Below are 26,813 nucleotides of genomic sequence, written 5' to 3'. Positions count from 1 at the left end.
ATACTTCCTCTTCTATTACCCTATTGGTTTCTTTTTCCCAGCGTTGTCTAATGTAATTAGTTGAATTTAGATTCATTGAGATAAAACCCTTATATAATTTACCTATTAAGCCTCTATTGTTTTTAGCATCATATGCATTGATAAATACCTGGGTTATTTCCGAGGGTACAACGGGGTCAGGTCCCCCCACCTCTTTTAGGAAGAAGTGACGGACCTGTAAATACCGGTAGAAATCCTCTTTGCCCAGCCCATAAGAGTGGCTTAGATCTTTAAAGCTATTAAAATTTCCCCGTGTCACCATTCGGCATAGTGAGGTGATACCTCGTTTAGCCCATAATCTATAGCTGTGGTCTTGTGATGCTGGAAGGAATTGTGGGTCGTACGCCGGCCAACTTAACAACTTGATCTCTCTATGAAGTTGCAATCTTTTTACCACCTGCATCCATATTTTCATTGAGAAGGTCGCCAATTGGTTTTGAAGCAGAATGACCTCATTGACTCTGCTGGGGCATCCTAGTACAGATTGGATTGGTGTGTCCATTAATGATAACTCAATGTCTTTCCACCTGGCCTCATAGGCTGGATTGCACCAACATACAAGAGGCCTCAACTGAGCTGACAGATAGTAATCCCTAAGACAAGGAAGGGCCATGCCCCCCCCCTCCCCCGGCAGCTGCAATGTGGAATACCTCACTCTAGGTCTTTTGCTGTTCCAAATAAATCTGGACAGGTGCCTGTCCCATTCCCTAAACTGTTTAAGAGTCACCTCGACTGGAAGCGCTGCAAACAGGAATAACAGTCTAGGGAGAATATTCATTTTGATTGTCCTTATTCTGCTGCCAAGGTCAAGAGGGAGCATGTCCCACCTATTCAGGTCATCATATATTCTCCTATTAGTCTGCTTGTAATTGACATCACAAAGTTGAGATAAATCCTTAGTTAAATAAACCCCTAAGTACTTAATTTGTGACTGAGACCAATTAAGGTGATACCTGTCCATCAGCCCCTGTGAAGGAGTATAATTAAAGGTTAAAACTTGAGTTTTTTGGACATTGAGTACATAGCCTGAGTAGCTCCCATACCTTACCAAGATGTTCATTAGCAGTGGAACCCCAGATTCTGGATTTTTAAGTGTTATCAACACGTCATCCGCGTATAAGCAGATTTTATTTTCTACCCTCCCTATACGTATGCCCTCCAAGTTAGTCTCCTCTCTAATGGCTTGAGCTAGCGGTTCAATAAAAAAATTGAAGAGATATGGGCTGAGAGGACATCCTTGTCTACAACCTCGTTGTAGTGCTATTGAGTTTGAAAGACTCCCATTTATCTTGATCCTCGCTGTTGGGGAAGAGTAGAGTGATCTTATACATTGTATGAATAATTTACAAAATCCAAATCTGTTCAAAACTTGAAACAAAAATTCCCAGCCAACTGAGTCGAACGCCTCTCTTTACCTCTCTATTTGAGTGTGGTAAGAAACTCCAGCATACCTGGCGATTTGCTCTTTGAGCAGGCGGTACTCCATCTTCTTGGCTTCAGGTAAAGCCTCTGGAGTTGTTGGAGTTGGGTTGTTCTCCTTCTCAGATGCAGACGCTCCTTTGGGCTTCGCCGCCTGGAAATGTCGAGAGACCCCGTTTTAAATCCCACATCCCACATCCCACATCCCACATCCCACATCCCACTGCCAGGTTTATAGACCCCCCCCTTCCCACACCACAATGTACTTGGACTAGCTAGCACCTGCTTCCTCCGATACATGTGCAGTCGCCTGCCGCGTCTTTTCACCTGACAGCGAAGAATTTCACCGGCAGCGACGTAGTGCTTGGGGAGGATCATGCTATTCCCCCCCAGTTCCTCTCCCTCGCGAACAGGCGGATCACTGGTGCAGAGACCAGGACACAGCCTAACGGTGCAAACACACTGGAAACAGAACCGACGCAGAAGCAGGCAGTTTCATTTCGGCGTCCTTGTGTTTTTTCCTCTCTCTGGTTTCCCCCCCATCTTCTCCCCAATTGTACTTGGCCAATTTCCTCCTGCTGGCCCCGGTCGCTGCTCCACCCCCCTCTGCCGATCTGGTGAGAGCCGTAGACTAGCACCATGCTTCCTCTGGCACATGCGCAGTTGCCAGCCGCTTCTTTTCACCTGACAGCGGGGAGCTTCCCCGGCAGGTTGTAGCACGTGGGAGGATCACGTTATTCCCACCAGTTCCATTCGGCCCCGAACAGGCGCCCCGACCGACCAGAGGAGCACCATGCACCATGCACCATGCACCATGCACCTATCCTCCCTGCTCAGTGGACTAGGAGAAGGAGGGAAGCCTTGTTGTTGAATGAATTTGTTCATCATACAGTAGCCAGGCTACACTAACCTATGAAAATATTCATTTGGGCTAGGAGGAGCAGGAAATCCCTCCGCTCGCCTTTCAATGCGGGAGCGGGGGATTTCACCTGAAAGTACACAGCAGCACGGGAATGTGGCCGTGCTGCTTGGCTCTGTGTGAAAGCAATTTCTGTGGCGAGGGTGCGAGCTTTGCGGGACTCCTAAACAGCAATTTTTGCGCGATCTGTGTGTGAAAGAGCCTTCTGTAACTTTCCATGCCAAAGTGCCACCCACCTCCACAGTCCTCCTGGCCTCTTTGATCATGAACTCCAGTCCTCCGAACACCGTCTGTGAGGAGCTGCAGGTGTCCATGTCCGAGTCGCTGTCATCTGAATCATTGAGCGACACCACGACCGCCTTGTGCCTGGGCAGCTGGGAGAACACACACACGCACGCACGCGCACACACACACACACACACACACACACACACACACACACACACACACACACACACACACACACACACACACACAATCAAGACACACAAACTTCATTTTCTCCGATGTTTTAACCAGCTATGCAATGTGACGCCTAAGCAAAGCCTTGGGGTTTCCTTAGATCAGGAATACTCAACTTGGCCACTTCTAAGTGCCTGGGCGTCAAGCTGGTGGCCATATTTGACAATTTAGCTGGAGTTCAGTCAAACTTTGAATTAGAACCTAGATCTTCTTTGCGCGGCTCGCGAGACGATGGCGGCTCTAGACTCTTTCATTGGCGGCTCGCAGCTGATAGAAATAATACAATCATGTCAAAACCATTCCCTTACTGCGGTGTCAAACAAACTGCGTGGTTGCCAGGTTGGTGGCCCTTTGGAGCACCAAATGGGGGTTGAAACTCACCATATACCGGTATCTGGCAAGTTGAGTATCACTCCCCTAGATTGTTCTCTTTGGCCAAATCTCCATGACAAGTAAACTGGGATGTCAGCATTCTTTCTTAGGGTTATCATATCAAATAAATGTAGAATTATCTATATACAGTATATCTATACATTTGGCAATGTGGGCTCTGTTTCTCTGTTTCAAGAATTTGGGCCGGCCACAGCTATGCTGTTTGACGTGGGATCGGGGTGACCTGACGTAATTGCCCTAAGGCTTCTCCTCTCCTAAATTCGGCAGAGGCTGTGGAAAGACTGCTTTTAAACAGTTGTTTCATGCAGGAATATCATTTTAACACCTCCAGCTAAACTACTGGTTTCCGATTATTACATCTTCGGATCTGCGATCGGACATCAGAGACGGGTAGGAGAGCATTTTAACAGCTCAACCTCCCCAATTCCCTTATGGGACGCCGTGTGACGCTGGTTTAGAGTGGATCACAGAGGAACATTATGGGGCCAGGTAAATCCCAGAATTCACCAACCTGTTTCACTATTCTGTCATCCAATCAGATCTTTAGAATAGAATTGGACCTTCGCATCATGGACAATTACCTGCCAAAGTAGCTGTTAAGAGTACAGCCTGGTGTTAAATTCCCCACCCTGGTTATTCTGGTACGTCTGCATTTAGCATGGGGCTCTCAGGTTCTTACCACAAGAGGGGTTCTGGGGACGTGATGGCCTCTGGTGAACTTCTTGCCGCGTGACTGGACCACAGTGTTCAGGCTGACCGTGCTCAGGTTGCCCCTGGGCGGCAGCTGGACAGACACAGTGATCTGTGGGCTGGGAGAGGGTGGGCCGCTGGTGCTCGTCTTCTCCTACAGAGACAGATCAACATACAGGGTGACACAGGGGACGTGTGACGTCTGGAGAAAGGCTTTGCTGAAATTATACATCAGCAGCAGCAGTCGAAAAGACTGTTTTATCGTTGCCATGCCGCGGTAGGCACGGGGGAGGAGCGAGGGGCGCGAGCGTCAAATGACGTCAATGTGTTGGGCGCGACCCCCGCAGCCGCACAGCGCGTACCTGAAGATTTTTCTCACAGCGCAACCTCCGCACGGCTTCTCTCCAAACATGGACACTTTCGAGCCACTGAGCTGTGTTTTCACCCCATTTCTTGAAAATTAAATCAAAAACAGCACTCACAGATGTCTATAAAGTTTAAACTTTTAATGCGCACAGCAGCAGTTGTGCGCATTAAAAGTTTAAACTTTATAGACATCTGTGAGTGCTGTTTTTGATTTAATTTTTTAGATGTTTGGATCGGCACCCAGTAACCATCTTTAAAACGTTGGGTTGAGCACGCCAGTTCGTTGATCACCCCATTTCTTGACCCATGTGGTAGGCTAAACATTGATTTGCAACTGTTCGTTTTTAGTCATTTCAATGTGTTGTGTTGAGAGAGATTAAAAGCAGCACAGAGTAGGCTATCAGGGCTGAGAACTGAAACAGCTATTCAGTAAAAACAAGTTTGGTGATTCATTCATGTGCTGATATACGGTCGTTTGAGAGTGAAAGCGCACTCAGTACTGCACATAATAGCGTAATAGCTGTTCTCACTATTACCATTGTACAATAACATGCTGATCACTTGGCTGCCATTCTGAGTATAAAAGCATCTGCCCCAGCATGAGGTCCGCACGACCGCCTCGCTCGAATATAATGAGACCTTTAAGCTGGAAACATGCTACAATGTCAGGTAGCCCAGAGTCTATTTAGGGACGTAAGTAGACTCTGGGACAGCCGAACATTTTTTTGAGGCTTCCTGTACAGTGAGAATCTTCCGCCCGGGACTTCCGCCTCTATGCAGTGTTGTTCCGTTGTTGTACCGGCGAATATCAGAGTTCCGGTCCTGAACGCTGGTGAATATATCAGAATTTTGACCTTCAGCATTCAAAATGAAAGCCACGTAATGTATGTTTTTAAAAGGCACCGCTGCGCGCAAGTAGAAGTCCCGGGCGGAAGATCCGCGCTGTACGGGAAGCCTAAAAAAAACACGCTATGACCCGCCTCTCGACCGTGTTCCAGTCAAAGCAATGCTTGTTTTCACTCGGATACGTCATCACAGACCCTGAGATTTCATTTCATGTCATCTTTAAGGCTCAATCACTAGTTCAAGTGTCTGACAAGAACATGCGTTAACGACTGTTAGTTGTCCAACAGGAAAATTGGCTCGGTTTAGCATGGTTGTCTGAAAAACGACATGATTAGGTCAGTGGAGGAGCTGTGACCATGCCACACGACCCACACCAGAGTCAATATTCAGGTTTGCTATATTGAACACACACCTCTGGCACCACCCTCTTGTGGGTCATGGACATGAGGCAGGTCTCCCTGAGCAGCATCTCCTCCTCCTCTTCCTCGTCTGCGAAGGGCGGTTTGGGAGGCTGCTCCATCTCGTCTGGAGGAGGAGGCGGGAGGGGCGGCGGTGGGGGGGGAACCCCGGACAGCACGGAGGACAGGAAAGGCTGAGCGAAGTCCTGCACCGGGTCAAACACACAGCGAGAAGAGTGGAGTCAGTATTACATAGTCACTGTTAATGTGTTCTGTTCCTTTTATTCTCATCTACAGCAAACTGCAACTCTTGGGTAAAGTGCTGTTGAGAGTGAAAAATCTGACATCTACCCAACAATTGATGATTTGCTGAAGAAATAATGATTCATTATTTTTGGCTCTACAATTGACAATCATATCAAGGCATATCAACATTGGAACATTTGATTATAAATTATTTAAGAGATCCACTATAGTTGGAAAACATTAAGGATGTTGATCTAAGATGCCAAAACCCAATAATTAAATAAAAGATGCTGTAAGATGCCAAAACTCAATTAAATAAAACAAACTAAATTAAACACTAATATTGTTTCCTGCATAATCAGACTAAAACTGATGATAAATAATCATGATCAGAATGCAAAATAACACGATTATCATTTTAGCCATAACTGTGCAGCCCTACCTCAACAAAATGTTAGCTAAAAGTAAAATTATTACCGATAATTAAAGATTTAAAGAATTGTTTTAATTGTTAAACAAGTGGTTTGTTTAATGTATATATTGGAATAGTTGTCCTGATCAAATCACACTGTTTGAATTGACATTACCATTCCAAACTGAGGGGAGTCCGTCGGGTAGAGAGCGAGAGGCACCTGAGAAACACATCCTGGACCCTCGGCTACAAATGGATTGTGTGTTGGTGAAGGGACTGGGGGAAAGAAGCAGGGATTTCAGGGTTCACTCACACTATGACAGTTATAACGTTACCGATTAATAATACTATCAGTTAATCAGTCAAAACAAAAGTTATTAAAGAAAAATTATCTATACAATCTATTTCTTAAATAACTCATGCAGGCGATGTGCTGTGAAATTGTGTCTCTTCACATTTAATTGTCATCCTCTTCAATTAAGTCTCCGACTGCAGCAAATGAGGCGCTATATAAATCCAAGTTATTATTATTATTAAATTCCTTGTTTTTTTTTTATCTCTCCTGCACAATGTGTTATGTTTTCTGTTCCATCAGTGATTTATCAATTTCACCCGTGGGGGAATATATATATATATATATATATAGGATCTGCATATATATAATATATATATATATATATATATATATATATATATATATATATATATATATATATATATAATATATATAGTGAAAATATATATAGTGAAAAGTGAAACTTTCGTAGATGATAGATTCATTACACACAAAGTAAAGTATTTCAAGTATTTATTTGTTTAACTTTGCATAAGTCTGGCTTCCAGCTCATAAAAACCCCCAAAACAGTATTTCAAGAAATTAAATATCACATAAAGCCAATCAAAAACCGGTATTTTGATTGATCTTCTGAAAAGTTATATTCATGCCTGCACTCAATACTTGGTCGGGAATCCTTTTGCTTTAATTACTGCCTCGGTGCACCATGACTATTCCAAGATATTCAATTTTTTTTGAAAGGATCTGTGTGTGTATATATATATATATATATATATATATATATATATATATATATATACACATAATATATATATATAAAAACTCTTAAGGTGTAAGCCGGTTGCTCACCTGGTGAATTGGTCTCGCTGTCTGTATCCATGGCGACCTCATCATAGTTGTCATACTGGTAGAGGTTCCCTGATGCGTCCAGGCCTTGTTTGCCCGTTGACTTCCTGTGTTCCCGGTCTGTGGACTGAAGCACAAACACACAGCTTAGACTAGTCTGGGTGGAAGAACCTGGTTCTGTGTCATCCGGCTATGGATGGATCCTTCATAGCTGTTCAGTTGAGTGAGTACTCACTCAACTGAACAGCTATGAAGGATCCATCCATAGCTGTTCAGTTGAGTGAGTACTCACTCAACTGAACAGCTATGGATGGATACTCCATAGCTGTTCAGTTGAGTGAGTACTCATGTTGAGTGGATACTCACTCAACGTGAGTATCTAGCTACCCAACAAGCTAAAGAAACAAACAACTGAAACCAAATAATGGCATCGCCGCCTGACACACCGGTCAAAAAGGTCAAATCGGGGAAGGAAAACACTGTGGCACACAAAGCAGAAGATCCACAGGAAGACGGGGCAGGACTTCCTGCCTGTAGTAACGCGTCACCAGGCTCTCCTTTGAGAGAGCCTGGTGACGCGAGGTAAGCTTAAAGAGCATGGTGCAGGTATAAAAAAAAAATCTGAATTGACATTTTGGGCTCATGAGTGAAAACACTCCAAAAAGACAAAGACCCCCCCCCCCCACAGGCCCCCAGGGTATAAATATGGAGGAAAAGGTGGCATTTTATAAATGGGTGTGTGACATAACAACAGGAGTGACATCACAAGAGGAGAATGTTCTGCTGGGGCTGACACAGGGATGCAAAGTCATGGAGAGTGAAAAAAGGTGACAGGTACCAGGTCAGACATAAAACCACTCAGAAATCCTCATATTTTGGCCTGAAAAATGTGACTGTCACCTAAAGGTGACTATTTTGCATCCCTGTGACATCACAAAAGGTAGTTTGATTAAATGGACCAGTGCCCCCTGCTGGTTACAAAAACTAGTCTAAACGCAGCTATGTGTGATTGAAAAAAAGTTTTTTTCCCCCAAATCCCATTGCTATATACCCCTTCCACATATTAATGCAATGTGGTCTCCAACCTGCACCATGCCCTTTAAGCTTCTGGCATACTCTTCGCGCAGGCGCTGGAGGCGGGGCTCCGAGGAGGGCGCACGCACTCTGCGCATCATACAACTCTCCTGTAGAAGTCTCCCATCATACAACTCTCCTGTAGAAGTCTCCCATCATACAACTCTCCTGTAGAAGTCTGCCATCATACAACTATCCTGTAGAAGTCTCCCATCATACAACTATCCTGTAGAAGTCTGCCATCATACAACTCTCCTGTAGAAGTCTCCCATCATACAACTATCCTGTAGAAGTCTCCCATCATACAACTATCCTGTAGAAGTCTCCCATCATACAACTATCCTGTAGAAGTCTCCCATCATACAACTATCCTGTAGAAGTCTCCCATCATACAACTATCCTGTAGAAGTCTCCCATCATACAACTATCCTGTAGAAGTCTCCCATCATACAACTATCCTGTAGAAGTCTCCCATCATACAACTCTCCTGTAGAAGTCTCCCATCATACAACTATCCTGTAGAAGTCTCCCATCATACAACTATCCTGTAGAAGTCTCCCATCATACAACTATCCTGTAGAAGTCTCCTATCATACAACTCTCCTGTAGAAGTCTCCCATCATACAACTCTCCTGTAGAAGTCTCCCATCATACAACTCTCCTGTAGAAGTCTCCCATCATACAACTCTCCTGTAGAAGTCTCCCATCATACAACTATCCTGTAGAAGTCTCCCATCATACAACTATCCTGTAGAAGTCTGCCATCATACAACTATCCTGTAGAAGTCTCCCATCATACAACTCTCCTGTAGAAGTCTCCCATCATACAACTATCCTGTAGAAGTCTCCCATCATACAACTATCCTGTAGAAGTCTCCTATCATACAACTATCCTGTAGAAGTCTCCCATCATACAACTATCCTGTAGAAGTCTCCTATCATACAACTATCCTGTAGAAGTCTGCCATCATACAACTATCCTGTAGAAGTCTCCCACTATCCTGTAGAAGTCTCCTATCATACAACTATCCTGTAGAAGTCTCCTATCATACAACTATCCTGTAGAAGTCTCCCATCATACAACTATCCTGTAGAAGTCTCCCATCATACAACTATCCTGTAGAAGTCTCCCATCATACAACTATCCTGTAGAAGTCTCCTATCATACAACTATCCTGTAGAAGTCTCCCATCATACAACTATCCTGTAGAAGTCTCCCATCATACAACTATCCTGTAGAAGTCTCCCATCATACAACTATCCTGTAGAAGTCTCCCATCATACAACTATCCTGTAGAAGTCTCCCATCATACAACTATCCTGTAGAAGTCTCCCATCATACAACTATCCTGTAGAAGTCTGCCATCATACAACTATCCTGTAGAAGTCTCCCATCATACAACTATCCTGTAGAAGTCTCCTATCATACAACTATCCTGTAGAAGTCTCCTATCATACAACTATCCTGTAGAAGTCTCCCATCATACAACTATCCTGTAGAAGTCTGCCATCATACAACTATCCTGTAGAAGTCTCCCATCATACAACTATCCTGTAGCAGTCTCCCATCATACAACTATCCTGTAGAAGTCTCCTATCAATACAACTATCCTGTAGAAGTCTGCCATCATACAACTATCCTGTAGAAGTCTGCCATCATACAACTATCCTGTAGAAGTCTCCCATCATACAACTATCCTGTAGAAGTCTCCTATCAATACAACTATCCTGTAGAAGTCTGCCATCATACAACTATCCTGTAGAAGTCTCCCATCATACAACTCTCCTGTAGAAGTCTCCCATCATACAACTCTCCTGTAGAAGTCTCCCATCATACAACTATCCTGTAGAAGTCTCCCATCATACAACTATCCTGTAGAAGTCTGCCATCATACAACTCTCCTGTAGAAGTCTCCCATCATACAACTATCCTGTAGAAGTCTCCCATCATACAACTATCCTGTAGAAGTCTCCCATCATACAACTATCCTGTAGAAGTCTCCCATCATACAACTATCCTGTAGAAGTCTCCCATCATACAACTATCCTGTAGAAGTCTCCCATCATACAACTATCCTGTAGAAGTCTCCCATCATACAACTCTCCTGTAGAAGTCTCCCATCATACAACTATCCTGTAGAAGTCTCCCATCATACAACTATCCTGTAGAAGTCTCCCATCATACAACTATCCTGTAGAAGTCTCCTATCATACAACTCTCCTGTAGAAGTCTCCCATCATACAACTCTCCTGTAGAAGTCTCCCATCATACAACTCTCCTGTAGAAGTCTCCCATCATACAACTCTCCTGTAGAAGTCTCCCATCATACAACTATCCTGTAGAAGTCTCCCATCATACAACTATCCTGTAGAAGTCTGCCATCATACAACTATCCTGTAGAAGTCTCCCATCATACAACTCTCCTGTAGAAGTCTCCCATCATACAACTATCCTGTAGAAGTCTCCCATCATACAACTATCCTGTAGAAGTCTCCTATCATACAACTATCCTGTAGAAGTCTCCCATCATACAACTATCCTGTAGAAGTCTCCTATCATACAACTATCCTGTAGAAGTCTGCCATCATACAACTATCCTGTAGAAGTCTCCCACTATCCTGTAGAAGTCTCCTATCATACAACTATCCTGTAGAAGTCTCCTATCATACAACTATCCTGTAGAAGTCTCCCATCATACAACTATCCTGTAGAAGTCTCCCATCATACAACTATCCTGTAGAAGTCTCCCATCATACAACTATCCTGTAGAAGTCTCCTATCATACAACTATCCTGTAGAAGTCTCCCATCATACAACTATCCTGTAGAAGTCTCCCATCATACAACTATCCTGTAGAAGTCTCCCATCATACAACTATCCTGTAGAAGTCTCCCATCATACAACTATCCTGTAGAAGTCTCCCATCATACAACTATCCTGTAGAAGTCTCCCATCATACAACTATCCTGTAGAAGTCTGCCATCATACAACTATCCTGTAGAAGTCTCCCATCATACAACTATCCTGTAGAAGTCTCCTATCATACAACTATCCTGTAGAAGTCTCCTATCATACAACTATCCTGTAGAAGTCTCCCATCATACAACTATCCTGTAGAAGTCTGCCATCATACAACTATCCTGTAGAAGTCTCCCATCATACAACTATCCTGTAGCAGTCTCCCATCATACAACTATCCTGTAGAAGTCTCCTATCAATACAACTATCCTGTAGAAGTCTGCCATCATACAACTATCCTGTAGAAGTCTGCCATCATACAACTATCCTGTAGAAGTCTCCCATCATACAACTATCCTGTAGAAGTCTCCTATCAATACAACTATCCTGTAGAAGTCTGCCATCATACAACTATCCTGTAGAAGTCTCCCATCATACAACTATCCTGTAGAAGTCTCCCATCATACAACTATCCTGTAGAAGTCTCCCATCATACAACTATCCTGTAGAAGTCTCCCATCATACAACAATCCTGTAGAAGTCTCCCATCATACAACTCTCCTGTAGAAGTCTCCTATCAATACAACTATCCTGTAGAAGTCTGCCATCATACAACTATCCTGTAGAAGTCTCCCATCATACAACTATCCTGTAGAAGTCTCCCATCATACAACTATCCTGTAGAAGTCTCCCATCATACAACTCTCCTGTAGAAGTCTCCTATCAATACAACTATCCTGTAGAAGTCTGCCATCATACAACTATCCTGTAGAAGTCTCCCATCTGACAACTATCCTGTAGAAGTCTCCCATCATACAACTATCCTGTAGAAGTCTGCCATCATACAACTATCCTGTAGAAGTCTCCTATCAATACAACTATCCTGTAGAAGTCTCCCATCATACAACTATCCTGTAGAAGTCTCCCATCATACAACTATCCTGTAGAAGTCTGCCATCATACAACTATCCTGTAGAAGTCTCCCATCATACAACTATCCTGTAGAAGTCTCCTATCAATACAACTATCCTGTAGAAGTCTCCCATCATACAACTATCCTGTAGAAGTCTGCCATCATACAACTATCCTGTAGAAGTCTCCTATCAATACAACTATCCTGTAGAAGTCTCCCATCTGACAACTATCCTGTAGAAGTCTCCTATCAATACAACTATCCTGTAGAAGTCTCCCATCATACAACTATCCTGTAGAAGTCTCCTATCAATACAACTATCCTGTAGAAGTCTCCTATCAATACAACTATCCTGTAGAAGTCTCCTATCAATACAACTATCCTGTAGAAGTCTCCCATCTGACAACTATCCTGTAGAAGTCTCCTATCAATACAACTATCCTGTAGAAGTCTCCTATCAATACAACTATCCTGTAGAAGTAGAAGTCTCCTATCAATACAACTATCCTGTAGAAGTCTCCTATCAATACAACTATCCTGTAGAAGTCTCCTATCAATACAACTATCATGTAGAAGTCTCCCATCTGACAACTATCCTGTAGAAGTCTCCCATCTGACAACTATCCTGTAGAAGTCTCCTATCAATACAACTCTCCTGTAGAAGTCTCCTATCAATACAACTATCCTGTAGAAGTCTCCTATCAATACAACTATCCTGTAGAAGTCTCCCATCATACAACTATCCTGTAGAAGTCTCCTATCAATACAACTATCCTGTAGAAGTCTCCCATCTGACAACTATCCTGTAGAAGTCTCCCATCATACAACTATCCTGTAGAAGTCTCCTATCAATACAACTATCCTGTAGAAGTCTCCTATCATACAACTATCCTGTAGAAGTCTGCCATCAATACAACTATCCTGTAGAAGTCTCCTATCATACAACTATCCTGTAGAAGTCTGCCATCATACAACTATCCTGTAGAAGTCTCCTATCAATACAACTATCCTGTAGAAGTCTCCCATCTGACAACTATCCTGTAGAAGTCTCCTATCAATACAACTATCCTGTAGAAGTCTGCCATCATACAACTATCCTGTAGAAGTCTCCCATCATACAACTATCCTGTAGAAGTCTCCCATCATACAACTATCGTGTAGAAGTCTCCCATCATACAACTATCCTGTAGAAGTCTGCCATCATACAACTATCCTGTAGAAGTCTCCCATCATACAACTATCCTGTAGAAGTCTCCCATCATACAACTATCCTGTAGAAGTCTGCCATCATACAACTATCCTGTAGAAGTCTCCCATCATACAACTATCCTGTAGAAGTCTCCCATCATACAACTATCCTGTAGCAGTCTCCCATCATACAACTATCCTGTAGAAGTCTGCCATCATACAACTATCCTGTAGAAGTCTCCTATCAATACAACTATCCTGTAGAAGTCTCCCATCTGACAACTATCCTGTAGAAGTCTCCTATCAATACAACTATCCTGTAGAAGTCTGCCATCATACAACTATCCTGTAGAAGTCTCCTATCATACAACTATCCTGTAGAAGTCTCCCATCATACAACTATCCTGTAGAAGTCTCCCATCATACAACTATCCTGTAGCAGTCTCCCATCATACAACTATCCTGTAGAAGTCTGCCATCATACAACTATCCTGTAGAAGTCTCCCATCATACAACTATCCTGTAGAAGTCTGCCATCATACAACTATCCTGTAGAAGTCTCCCATCATACAACTATCCTGTAGAAGTCTCCCATCATACAACTATCCTGTAGAAGTCTCCCATCATACAACTATCCTGTAGAAGTCTCCCATCATACAACTATCCTGTAGAAGTCTCCTATCAATACAACTATCCTGTAGAAGTCTCCCATCTGACAACTATCCTGTAGAAGTCTCCTATCAATACAACTATCCTGTAGAAGTCTGCCATCATACAACTATCCTGTAGAAGTCTCCTATCATACAACTATCCTGTAGAAGTCTCCCATCATACAACTATCCTGTAGAAGTCTCCCATCATACAACTATCCTGTAGCAGTCTCCCATCATACAACTATCCTGTAGAAGTCTCCCATCATACAACTATCCTGTAGCAGTCTCCCATCATACAACTATCCTGTAGAAGTCTGCCATCATACAACTATCCTGTAGAAGTCTCCTATCAATACAACTATCCTGTAGAAGTCTCCCATCTGACAACTATCCTGTAGAAGTCTCCTATCAATACAACTATCCTGTAGAAGTCTGCCATCATACAACTATCCTGTAGAAGTCTCCTATCATACAACTATCCTGTAGAAGTCTCCCATCATACAACTATCCTGTAGAAGTCTCCCATCATACAACTATCCTGTAGCAGTCTCCCATCATACAACTATCCTGTAGAAGTCTCCCATCATACAACTATCCTGTAGCAGTCTCCCATCATACAACTATCCTGTAGAAGTCTGCCATCATACAACTATCCTGTAGAAGTCTCCCATCATACAACTATCCTGTAGAAGTCTGCCATCATACAACTATCCTGTAGAAGTCTCCCATCATACAACTATCCTGTAGAAGTCTCCCATCATACAACTATCCTGTAGAAGTCTCCCATCATACAACTATCCTGTAGAAGTCTCCCATCATACAACTATCCTGTAGAAGTCTCCTATCAATACAACTATCCTGTAGAAGTCTCCCATCTGACAACTATCCTGTAGAAGTCTCCTATCAATACAACTATCCTGTAGAAGTCTGCCATCATACAACTATCCTGTAGAAGTCTCCTATCATACAACTATCCTGTAGAAGTCTCCCATCATACAACTATCCTGTAGAAGTCTCCCATCATACAACTATCCTGTAGCAGTCTCCCATCATACAACTATCCTGTAGAAGTCTCCCATCATACAACTATCCTGTAGCAGTCTCCCATCATACAACTATCCTGTAGAAGTCTGCCATCATACAACTATCCTGTAGAAGTCTCCCATCAAACAACTATCCTGTAGAAGTCTGCCATCATACAACTATCCTGTAGAAGTCTCCCATCATACAACTATCCTGTAGAAGTCTCCCATCATACAACTATCCTGTAGAAGTCTCCCATCATACAACTATCCTGTAGAAGTCTCCCATCATACAACTATCCTGTAGAAGTCTCCCATCATACAACTATCCTGTAGAAGTCTCCTATCATACAACTATCCTGTAGAAGTCTCCCATCATACAACTATCCTGTAGAAGTATCCCATCATACAACTATCCTGTAGAAGTCTCCCATCATACAACTATCCTGTAGAAGTCTCCTATCATACAACTATCCTGTAGAAGTCTCCTATCATACAACTATCCTGTAGAAGTCTCCCATCATACAACTATCCTGTAGCAGTCTCCCATCATACAACTATCCTGTAGAAGTCTGCCATCATACAACTATCCTGTAGAAGTCTGCCATCATACAACTATCCTGTAGAAGTCTCCCATCATACAACTATCCTGTAGAAGTCTGCCATCATACAACTATCCTGGCCTGCTGGCAGTTATGTTCATTTTGTCTTAGTCTTAGTCCTGTGTCAAATGTCCTTGTTAGTTTTTAAATCATAGTCAACCTCATCCTGTTTTTATTTAGTCATGTTTTAGTCAAGTATTTTAGTCTCATCTTAGTCAAAGAAAACTAACTATTGTTTCTTTAGAATTTCCAAACTCATTGGAAAGATCTATTAATTCGTCCATCCCCAACATTTCCGTCGAAACGAAAATTGCAATAGATCTGCTCATACTTTTTGTCATCACAACAAAATTAACTGTTTTAATTTAATGTTTTAAAAGACTCCTCATGTCTAGAAAGGTAAAACCGGAAAATATCCTGCTCTGGCTAGCCGGACATGATCCAGACTTCATGTTTAGAAGAGGCCTGTGTGTGTCTGTCTAACGCTGACTGAGAGAGGGAGGGAGAGGGGCACCGTGCGCAGATTAACTTTATGAAAAGAAATGTTACCATATCGTTACATGACAATAATTTGTTTCCTTATGGAAGTTATGCGGTAGATTTATAACTTACTGTGAAACCAATAAATGGCCAGTGAAAGTAGTTTATCCTGTTGACAACACTGAAAAATGACGTGGAGGGCATGCCTTGAAAAGCCTACTCCCCTGCACCGTGTCAGAGTTTTCACTATGAAGGGAAGTGACTTCACGGGTTGTAGGCCGTAGGGATTAGGTTGTAGGGTTGTAGGGATTAGGTTGTAGGGTTGTAGGCCGTAGGGATTAGGTTGTAGGGTTGTAGGCTGTAGGGATTAGGTTGTAGGGTTGTAGGCCGTAGGGATTAGGTTGTAGGGTTGTAGGCTGTAGGGATTAGGTTGTAGGGTTGTAGGCCGTAGGGATTAGGTTGTAGGGTTGTAGGGATTAGGTTGTAGGGTTGTAGGCTGTAGGGATTAGGTTGTAGGGTTGTAGGCTGTAGGGATTAGGTTGTAGGGTTGTAGGCCGTAGGGATTAGGTTGTAGGGTTGTAGGCCGTAGGGATTAGGTTGTAGGGTTGTAGGCCGTAGGGATTAGGTTGTAGGGTTGTAGGCCGTAGGGATTAGGTTGTAGGGTTGTAGGCCGTAGGGATTAGGTTGTAGGGTTGTAGGCCGTAGGGATTAGGTTGTAGGGTTGTAGGCCGTAGGGATTAGGTTGTAGGGTTGTAGGCCGTAGGGATTAGGTTGTAGGGTTGTAGGCCGTAGGGATTAGCCTTCTGGAATTAAATGTACCCCGTCTCCTTTTACCCACAATCCTTTGCATTTTGGGGTCATTTGCTATAGTTGGGCCAGATTCTCGCCTGCATTTCATTACTCATTCAACAGGCCCTCCTTCACTTCCCCTCAGCACCGTTTGTTTGTTAGCACTTATTCCACCATGGGAATTGCCGGGGGGAAGTCCAGGAGTGCAGGTTGTAACGGCTAATGAAATACACCGTATGTTGTCACTGAATGCACTCAAGATGGCTGCTTGACTGGAACTTTTTGGCTGAACTTGTATAGAAACCTCTCATCCTCATGATCTATTATCAGTAGCTGCGTAGACTATAGGTACACTGGACTGATTTATAACCGATGAAGAACATGAGCCTTCTTACTTTACTGCGGGCGTGGCTCTTGCCTCCCACCAGCTTCATGAAGCGGTTGTACTGCTCGTCCTGGTTGGACAGGTCGCGGATCTTGCGGATTTCGTCCTCGCGTTTGCGGCGCTCCTCCTCCTCCTGACGCCGCGCCTCCTCCTGCTCCCGCTGCTGCTTCCACGTCCGCAGCTGCTGCTTCCTGAACGCCTGCTTGGCCGCCGAGCCTGGGGGGTCACGAGGCAGGGGGGGGTCACGAGAGAGAGAGAGAGGGGGGGGGGGGGGGGGTCACGAGAAGGAAGGGGGGGGGGGGGGGAGGGGTCACGAGGGGGAGGGGGGGTCACGAGAGGAGGAGGGGGGGGGGGGGGGGTCACATGAGTCAACAGTGGTGGTGAGGTGAGGTTCTGCTCCTGTGTAACTCAGTTGGAAAGAGCATTGCACTAGTACTGCCTGGGATTTGATGGCGTAAAAGATGTGTGCACGGTACTCCCAGGCGTTTTGGGTCAAAGTTAATTATCGATAATGGACATTGCTAAGTATTTTAATTTCAAACAGGGGATGTAAACGTTTCAGTATTCAAGCAATTGTGATAAGAATGGAGTGTCCCAAATCCCTAAATATGAAAATGAACATCCTTACACCGCCAGAAAGGATGGAGAAATGCATTTGTCTGTAACAGAGTTCCTGCACTACTTGTGCCTCATTTTACTTCACAAAATAGAAACTAGATAGAACTTTATGAAATTATATTTAGTCCATATCTCCATAAGTATTGTGGTACAACTGCAGTAAAGGCGGATTGTGAATGAATAACTGCAAACTTAAGGAAATGGCCTGAAGTTCAAATGATCAAATTAATTTTCAATATATTTCCAGACTGTGCAGGAAAGGGGTCCTAAAATGACAAAATAGGAAATTCATGACATCATCCTGGCATCTTCTTCTCAAAAAACGAAACCTCAGATTGAATCAAGAGAGTGAGTGAGCAGTGGATCCGCTTATGAGGCAGTCGGAGTCTTCTCACCTGGACTGATCATCTTCTTGGCTACATGGGGCTTGGCTGGAGGTCTGCCTCTCTCCATCGGTGGCTTGGAGCCAGGTTTGGGCCTCTCCCTCTCCAAGGCATTGGCCCTCTCCCGGTCCCTCTCAGGAGGCCTGGCCCCGGCCTTGGGCCTGTCCCGCTCCCTTGGACTTGGACCAGGCCCTTGAATTGGCTTGGACCTGGTCCTGGTCCTCTCTGCAGCAGCAGCAGATCTGGTGGTGACCCTCTGTCTGCCGGACGGAGAGGCCCCAGGGGTGGAGACACTGCTCTTCTCCTGGGAGGCCTTGGTGCTCTTCTCCTGGGAGTAGGAAATTAGCCAGGGGCAAGAAGAGATAGAACCGAGAAGAGATCGATTATCCGAGAGAGCTAAGTTGGCAACACGTGGCATATAGGCTATTCACTCCAAAAAAGTGACACACAGACACAAGCGCTATGCCTATATTAATGCAGCATAGATTGTTTAGAGAACAATAAGCTAAACTCAGTATTACCTAGGGGTGGGAATCACCAGATGCCCACGATACGATACTAAAACGATACTTGAGTCACGATACGATAGTATTGCGATATCGCCGATGCGATATTTCGATATATTGTCTAACTCCTTTTCCTACCTTTTCCTTGACCTCACCGGAAGTAAAACATGCAGTGTTTTTTTGTTTTGTTTTGTTTTTGCCCCACATGTAGGCTACATGATTAAGCTTCTCTGGACTCAATACGCCACCGCAGGTGCGGACTGCAACATCGGGCGCTTCGGGCAGATGCCCGGTGGCCTGCCATGGCATGGCCTGCAATTTTTTTTTTATATCGATACTTGGCATCCAAATATCGATACAATATCGTCAGGCAAAATATCGCGATACTATGGTGTATCGATTTCCCCCCCCACCCCTAGTATTACCCAGAGAGGTTAAATCCAACATTATGCGCGACATTATATAAGACCGCCCAGACGGGCCGTCGCCGCCCGCCATGTTGCTGCAGCCGACTGTAATGATGCTGAGATCGCCCGCACTACTTTCCAAACATGGCCGCCCACCTCTTTTCCTTTGTGATTGTGTGCATTTTGGATTCATATTTCCTGGTGTGGCGAGTACCCGAAGCACAACATGTCTTTTGGTGCCGTGAGATGTGTGTTTTGGTGGATTTTTAACAGCTGTACCATTACCGTTTTAAGCATATTTCGATGAGTATCGCGGTATCGTTAATCGTGATTATTTTGGACAAGATAATCGTAACATGAAATTGTCATATCGTCCCACCCCTACCTGGGACGCCTTGGTGGTCTTCTCCTGGGACGCCTTGGTGGTCTTCTCCTGGGACGCCTTGGTGGTCTTCTCCTGGGAGGCCTTGGTGGTCTTCTCCTGGGAGGCCTTGGTGGTCTTCTCCTGGGAGGCCTTGCTCTTCTCCTGGGACGCCTTGGTGATCCGGTCCTTGCTCTGCTTCATCACCTGCAGCTCCTTCTGCTGCCACTTCTTGCTGGCTGACTGCAAGGCCAGGAGACGCAACTGCATCTCCGACATCTCCTCTTCCTCAACTTTACCCTTCGTCATCGGCTGGGTGTGGGAGCAGAGAGAGGTACAATCTGTTACAAACAGTCACGACCACCTGACATTTTTATTTGGGGGGGGGGGGGGGGGGGGTGAACAAACCGATGAACCTATAAAAGTAAACTAGTGGGCGTGTGCAACATTGCATCACTTCTCATGTCCGACATGTTTTTTTTTAATTCCCGGATTTTTAAAATCCAGAATGCAACTCGGGCAAGTTATCAGATATCTGCACTGATTGCAAAGGGTGGACGAGCTTTTTCATGTGGTGACTTTGTGAAACAGTGTCTGAATGTAGCTGCGGATACTGTGTTCACTCCTGAGATTGCATCCCTGCAAATTGTCATGGCAAATTGTTTACAAAAGATGGACAATAAAGCTGATTTTCAAAGTACCTTGAGGATTTTTCAAGTTGTGAATTACCGGTAAGTCAAATTTCTCTCTTGATTACAAAGGTGGAAAATACAACTGTTTTTAACTGGGTGTTTACTGATTAAATGTTTAAGCTCCCCACAAATGCAGATGTTTTTTTAAATATATATAACCAATTGCAAATTATTACAATTACCAAACAGATAAAAAGTAGATTATTATATTGAAATGTTATTTTAGATTTAGAATGTTCATTTTCTATAAAATACAATACATTTTAATGTAATTCCACAATGTTTATTTTTGGCCCTCCACCCAGATTGAGTTTTGGCCCTTCATGGAAAAGAATTTGGGCACCCCTGCTCTAAGGAATTATGGCCTTTATACAACAGTTACCAATGCAGTTACTGACAAAAACATATTGAGTTATACAAACGCCAGAATAAAAACACAATACCACCAACTAACTTCCTGCTTACAAGACTTTGCACAGTTAAGCAGTAAAGCAGGTTCAGTTGCTTTATGGGCATAATGGAGCAGTCAGATCATTCGATGAAACTATGCATTGATTGCACAATATGAAATGATGTCACTGGAGAACTGCCTCTTAGCCAATCAGAAGGCATGTTCTGCACCAGCTGATTTTCATAAAGAAGTATCTCTGTCAACACGGACGTTCTGTCACAACACGCCCAACACAGCCGAGACTTTAGACCTACTTTCTCAGGGGAGTTGACGGAGTTGGCTGACTCCTCACTGGAAGGGGATGATTCGCTGCAGCAGACACAAGATGATTCACACGACTTTTTCCTTTCCTCCTCCTCTGGATCCGTGCTGCAGCACACGCACGTCTGCTTCTTCTCTGGATCCGTGCTGCAGCACACGCACGTCTGCTTCTTCTCTGTCGTGGTCTCCACTCCCTCCGTCTTGTCAGCCATTTCCTCCGTCTCCGCTCCCTCTTCTTTTGCTCTTCCTTCATCGTCTGACGAGACAGAACACAACAAAGCAAGTCATATAGTGATGATGACCTATGAGCCTTCATGAAGCTTCACAGGGTCACGACCATGTTATTATGGATCCCACAGGCCTTGGAGGCAAAACACGCCCGGCGCCCAGGATTGGCCAGCTCAGACTCACACTAGGGGTGTCAAAATTAATCGTATAAATCGATGCATCGCGATGCGGACGTGTGAATCGAATCGAAGACAGATGAATCGTTGAATCGTTTATGTTTAAATTTCTGTTGACATTCAGATTTTAAAGCACTTTCTAAGTAAAAAAGGGAGTTGATATTTATCTGACTGCTTGTAATAATTGATGAAAAAGTAGCCATGTGCAGTAATAGTACAGAAATTTGAGGATTTAATACTTGGAGCTGCAATACTGTTGGAGCTGTATCGACATGCATCGACATGGAGATTAACAGGCCTAGCTCTCACACATAGCACAAATCTCCCAGACACTCTGCATCCACGCGTCATAGCGATTTCATTAACCAACTGCATTAATCTTGATAGCCGACATTGCTAAATAATACATGATGCTAACGTACATTCCTTAATGTAACATTGTTATACGACGTTACACGTCCTACCACCACCTTGCCTCAAATATCAGATTGAGGCGAGATGAAAATACCTGCTGCGTCACTCAGAACAATCTGCATGGGTGCCTGCCTGGCTGATCCTGGGGCTTGAATGTTGAGTATTGCGTGTTTTTGCTAAAAGAGATGTGGGTTCCATAATAACGTGACGCGTCACGACCAGGCGTGATTTCATTTCTGGAGATATTCTATTTCTAGAAACTTGGTCGGCTGTTAAAACGGCCAAAGTAACGAGTGAATTTGACGAGCTGAGCCCACGAGGCCTCAAGTCAGAAAAGGCTATTTCTTTCCCTGGTAATATGTAACACATAGGGGTGGATCATGGATGGGACGATACATTGAAATTCAATGTGTCGCAAATGCAAATATATCGGGGGCAGAAAAAGGAATCATTATGTCCATGGTTTTCTGCTGTCGCAATCGCAACTGAGACCATCACCATTAGTTTCACAAACTCCCCATCCAAAGTATATTATTTTGAAATTGTTTACATCTAGCAGCCAATGCCATCACTACAGGGATGCAAACTCATGGAGAGTAAAAAAGGTGACAGATACCAGGACAGATACAAAACCACTCAAAATCATTCATTTAAGTGCCCTATTTTGGGATCAAAAAGGTGACTCTCACCTAAAGGTGACTAGTTTGCTTCCCTGCACTAGAAAGAGTTGTGTCTCAGAAATAAACATAATTTCTGTGCAGTCTGACTTTGTTGTCATTGAACTTGTATTGATTACAGTGCATCACGGTGGTATTGAACTTGTATTGATTACAGTGCATCACGGTGGTATTGAACTTGTATTGATTACAGTGCATCACGGTGGTATTGAACTTGTATTGATTACAGTGCATCACGGTGGTATTGAACTTGTATTGATTACAGTGCATCACGGTGGTATTGAACTTGTATTGATTACAGTGCATCATTGAACTTGTATTGATTACAGTGCATCACGGTGGTATTGAACTTGTATTGATTACAGTGCATCATTGAACTTGTATTGATTACAGTGCATCACGGTGGTATTGAACTTGTATTGATTACAGTGCATCACGGTGGTATTGAACTTGTATTGATTACAGTGCATCACGGTGGTATTGAACTTGTATTGATTACAGTGCATCACGGTGGTATTGAACTTGTATTGATTACAGTGCATCACGGTGGTATCGAATCATGAATCCCAAATGGTGTATAAAAATGGTATTGTGAGAGAAGCACCTGGTCCCGTCACTAGTAAGTAACAAACCTTTAGGAGCATCGGGTGCTGGGTCACCGTCAACGTCAATCGGCTGGTCGAGCTCTTTCCTCTTCAACGCGTCCAGCTCGGCGGGCGTGGGGAGTTTCTGACGTAGAGGTTTGAGGTTGAACGCCTGGAACACTTTTTTCTCTGCCTTCTCCAGAACTAGCACTTCCTCCGTGGCAGCTGGACTCTGAATACTGGCTGTTTCTGGTACTGTTTTGGCTTCGTGAATACTGGCAGTGTTCTCTGGTGCCTCGGCTCTGGCGGGGGAACCGTCGGGCTCGAGAGCCATGGACTCCTCCTTGCGAATGCATTCCAGCTCGAGCTGGATCTGCTTATACTTTGACAGCAAGTCCTCGAAGGTCTCGTCCACACCGTTTTCTGATTTGGCAACACTGTGCGCCGGTTTTCTTGACTGATTCCTTCCGGATTGCTTTTCTGAGTCGAATCATTCAGGAAAGTGGAAACATGGAGAGATGGGCTTGAACTTCTTAGAGGTTGGAGGTTATGGGTTATGGGGTGTACAATGCAGGGCTTTGATCAAAACAACTCAGGATGGAAATAATGGGGACGCTTGAGAACATCAATGTTCACTTTGATTTGAGAGTCCTCTCCAAAACCCATGAGAAACCCTGGAAAACTACCAAACATGTTAGATGCCATCTTAACTTTAAAATTAAATATTCTCATTCTGTCAGTCATATTCCCATGTACTAGCATGCGAATAAGGGCTGGGTATCGGAAACTACGCACTATTTGTGAGTGCCCAATGCACCCAAATGCTAGAAAACAACATCGTCTCGTGGGTGAGTACAGTTTTATTGTGATTCATAACGTGTGTATATCGTGTGCAGCCACTTAGCAGGGCTTGCAGTGGATATAGGGGGTCCGCACCCCAGACTCTGAAGGAAGAATGCCTGATGAGTCTCGCGTTGAGGCTACTACTACAGTATGTAATGCTGTTCACTTCTTCTAAATTAAATATTGATGAATTTGAACAATTCATCAGTTTTCTGGGGACCCCCCTGGAACCCCCGCCTTGAGGACCCCAGGTTGAGAACCATATAATGACTGGTCACAGTCTGGCTGCTGGCAGACACACGATACCAGTTAACCAGTAGGCCTGTAAATCAACCTGCCTCACAAGCCAGAGCTTTTAATAGCAACATTATGTTGGGTAGAGCAGCAACATCAGATGTTGTCACGTCAGAGCCCTGGAGAAATCAAATCAAATTCATCAATTAATTAAATCAGTGCCCCTAGATGACAGAAAAGGATACGTTGTTTTCTCGTGGGAGAGTCCTTGTTGCCGTGGCTCTCGCCGGGCCCGTAGCGCCCTGTGGGCGGAGGTCTTCCGCTGCTGTTCCCGTCTGCTCCCCGGGCTCCTCCTCGGCTCCAGCCCCCGCCTCCGCCTCTCCCTCGGTCCGGCCCGGAGCGGTGCCTGAACCGGCCCAGGGCGCCGTGGCTCCGCTCCCAGAAGTTCGATCTTGGGCTCGGCTCGCCCGGCGAGATCTGCCCCAGGAGGGGAGCAGCAGGCCGGTCGGGCCCGCTAGGCCCGCACTGCTGCCGGTGGCTCGGGCCGGGGAAGCCCGGGCCGTGGTGGGGGTGAGGTGGTCTGTGGTTGTATAAAAGCAGGCGAAAGTCTGGCGGGGGGTACGGCGGCATGATGTGTGGATGTTGATGTGAAGAAGGCCTACCATCCCCCCGCGGGATCAGCACATTCTCCTCGGTCTCGTCATCGCAGATCTCACCGTCTTCGAGCTCCCCTTCTTCCCTCGGCGAGCGACTGACTGAACTCAAATCCATGTTGTAGTGAAATAAAGCCTAGCTAACCGCTAAACTAAACTCATTGGTTCGTATTTATGGAATTGATACCGTTTGCAAGTTAATCAATTGTGGTAGCCGGTTAGCTCATGTCAGCTAACGTTCTTCGTCTTCTTCACTCCTCCCTGGCTCGTGCCACTATCGCGAGACGCGATACACAGACGAACAAGACCGGAAATAGATATTTGCGAACATGACAGGTTGAGCAAGAACAAAACCAACTGCAGAACAAAGCAGACAAAATTGTGCTATTAATTTAAATATATCTAGTAATGAAAATAACATGAGATTTCTTGTCTTCAGAGAGTTAATGGATTGAACTCCTCAAAGTACTGTAAAAAGCAAAATCGATGTAGAAAGGAGAAATACCAAAGAGCGTGGAAGGAAAGAACCGACAACCTCATGCATTTTTGTAAACAGACGCTAGAGGCGCTGCGGTAGCGCAAAAAGCAGCACTCCAGTCATATTGGCCCCTAACCTCGCGTCACCTGCAGGCTCTTCCCGAGGAGAAGTTTATAATTGGCAAAATCTATCCAGTAAATTCAGATATTCACAGATATGTGGATGTTGATAGCTCTTGCTCCTTTTGTGGACAAGCTGATGAAACTTGGATCCATCTTTTTTTCCAATGTAATATAACAATGCGATTCTGGTCTGATTTAAATTCTCATGTTTTGAATCTCACTAATGTTACCCATTGTTTTACTCTTAAAGATGTTATTTGTTATTATGACAATACAAGTAACAAATCTCTAAGCTATGTTGTAATTTATTTTATTTTATTTGGAAAATTCTTTATTCATAAACAGAAGTTTTTAGGTAGGCTACTCGGCCGGCTTTCCCCATCTTTTTGATTGAGTTCAACTCATTGCTTAATTCGCTTGCTCTTGTAAACAATAAAAAAAGCAACAGGTTCTTAGAATATTACCGAAACATATTTGATGTAACCCCTGTAAATTGATTTTTGCTAATGTCATTTTGTCTGTCCTTATTTTTATTTTAATCTAACATGTCAAGTTGTCTTTGTAAACATGAATTATTTTATTGTATTGTTCTATGTCTTATTCATTTCTGTTTATTTATAGCTCTTAAGTATGGTGATGTGTTATTGTCTGTCTGACATATTTTGTACATCTATATTGTTAATAAAAAAAATAAAAAAAACGAGCGAGAAAAAAAAGTAAAAAAAAAGTTTATAATTTGCCCTAAAATCAGCCTCCCTTAATTGCGTCAACAACATGAACCCAGGGATACAACTTGTCGCCTTTAGGTGACAATCACCTTTTTCATTCAAAAACAGGGGTGTTTCTGAGTGGTTTTATGTCTTCCCTGGAATCTGTCACCCTTTTCACTAATCACTATCCATGACTTTGCATCCCTGATTGACCGAGCTCAACAAGTTACCAGTCATAATGTCCATAGTTCTGTGTGTGTGTGTGTGTGTGTGTGTGTGTGTGTGTGTGTGTGTGTGTGTGTGTGTGTGTGTGTGTGTGTGTGTGTGTGATTTCAGTGTTGTATTTGTTATTTAATATATTCAATTCATAATGAATAACATCAATAAATACATAGTTAGAATTTTCTTCATTGTTCAACTGGCAGAGGTTTTGTAAGCGGGACGTTTTACTGGATGCTGTTTTTACCATAGACAGACAGGTTTAACTAGCTAGGCTCCTTAGAGGCCAAAATGGCGGGGGCGTAGCAGCTGCACGCTGATGTTGCAATGGAGCGAGCCATTCTTGGTCACTTCTTATCAATGTACGTTCTTTGGAAATACTGTGCGTCAGCTGTGCAAT

The 26,813-nt window shown here is 43.9% G+C and overlaps 1 protein-coding gene across 1 annotated transcript in view; it reads right to left on the bottom strand.

Annotated features, from left to right (window-relative positions):
• zfc3h1 (zinc finger C3H1-type containing) overlaps positions 1–25,002 on the bottom strand; it is a gene marked incomplete at its 5' end in the record, with an annotated part of 57,312 nt that extends 32,310 nt beyond the window's left edge. The window contains 12 exons of the mRNA XM_083663072.1: positions 1,491–1,612; positions 2,614–2,751; positions 3,912–4,076; positions 5,547–5,738; positions 6,366–6,466; positions 7,335–7,458; positions 17,407–17,612; positions 18,410–18,701; positions 19,696–19,983; positions 21,069–21,331; positions 23,203–23,634; positions 24,477–25,002. Of these exons, the coding sequence (XP_083519198.1) occupies positions 1,491–1,612; positions 2,614–2,751; positions 3,912–4,076; positions 5,547–5,738; positions 6,366–6,466; positions 7,335–7,458; positions 17,407–17,612; positions 18,410–18,701; positions 19,696–19,983; positions 21,069–21,331; positions 23,203–23,634; positions 24,477–25,002 (2,849 nt within the window). The remainder of the gene's footprint in view (positions 1–1,490; positions 1,613–2,613; positions 2,752–3,911; positions 4,077–5,546; positions 5,739–6,365; positions 6,467–7,334; positions 7,459–17,406; positions 17,613–18,409; positions 18,702–19,695; positions 19,984–21,068; positions 21,332–23,202; positions 23,635–24,476) is intronic.
• Between the last annotated feature and the right edge of the window lie 1,811 nt (positions 25,003–26,813).

This window comes from Poromitra crassiceps (genome assembly GCF_964638095.1).
Source record: "Poromitra crassiceps genome assembly, chromosome: 30".
NCBI classification, from domain to species: Eukaryota; Metazoa; Chordata; class Actinopteri; order Beryciformes; family Melamphaidae; genus Poromitra; species Poromitra crassiceps.
This window is presented reverse-complemented; position numbering and strand designations above follow the sequence as displayed.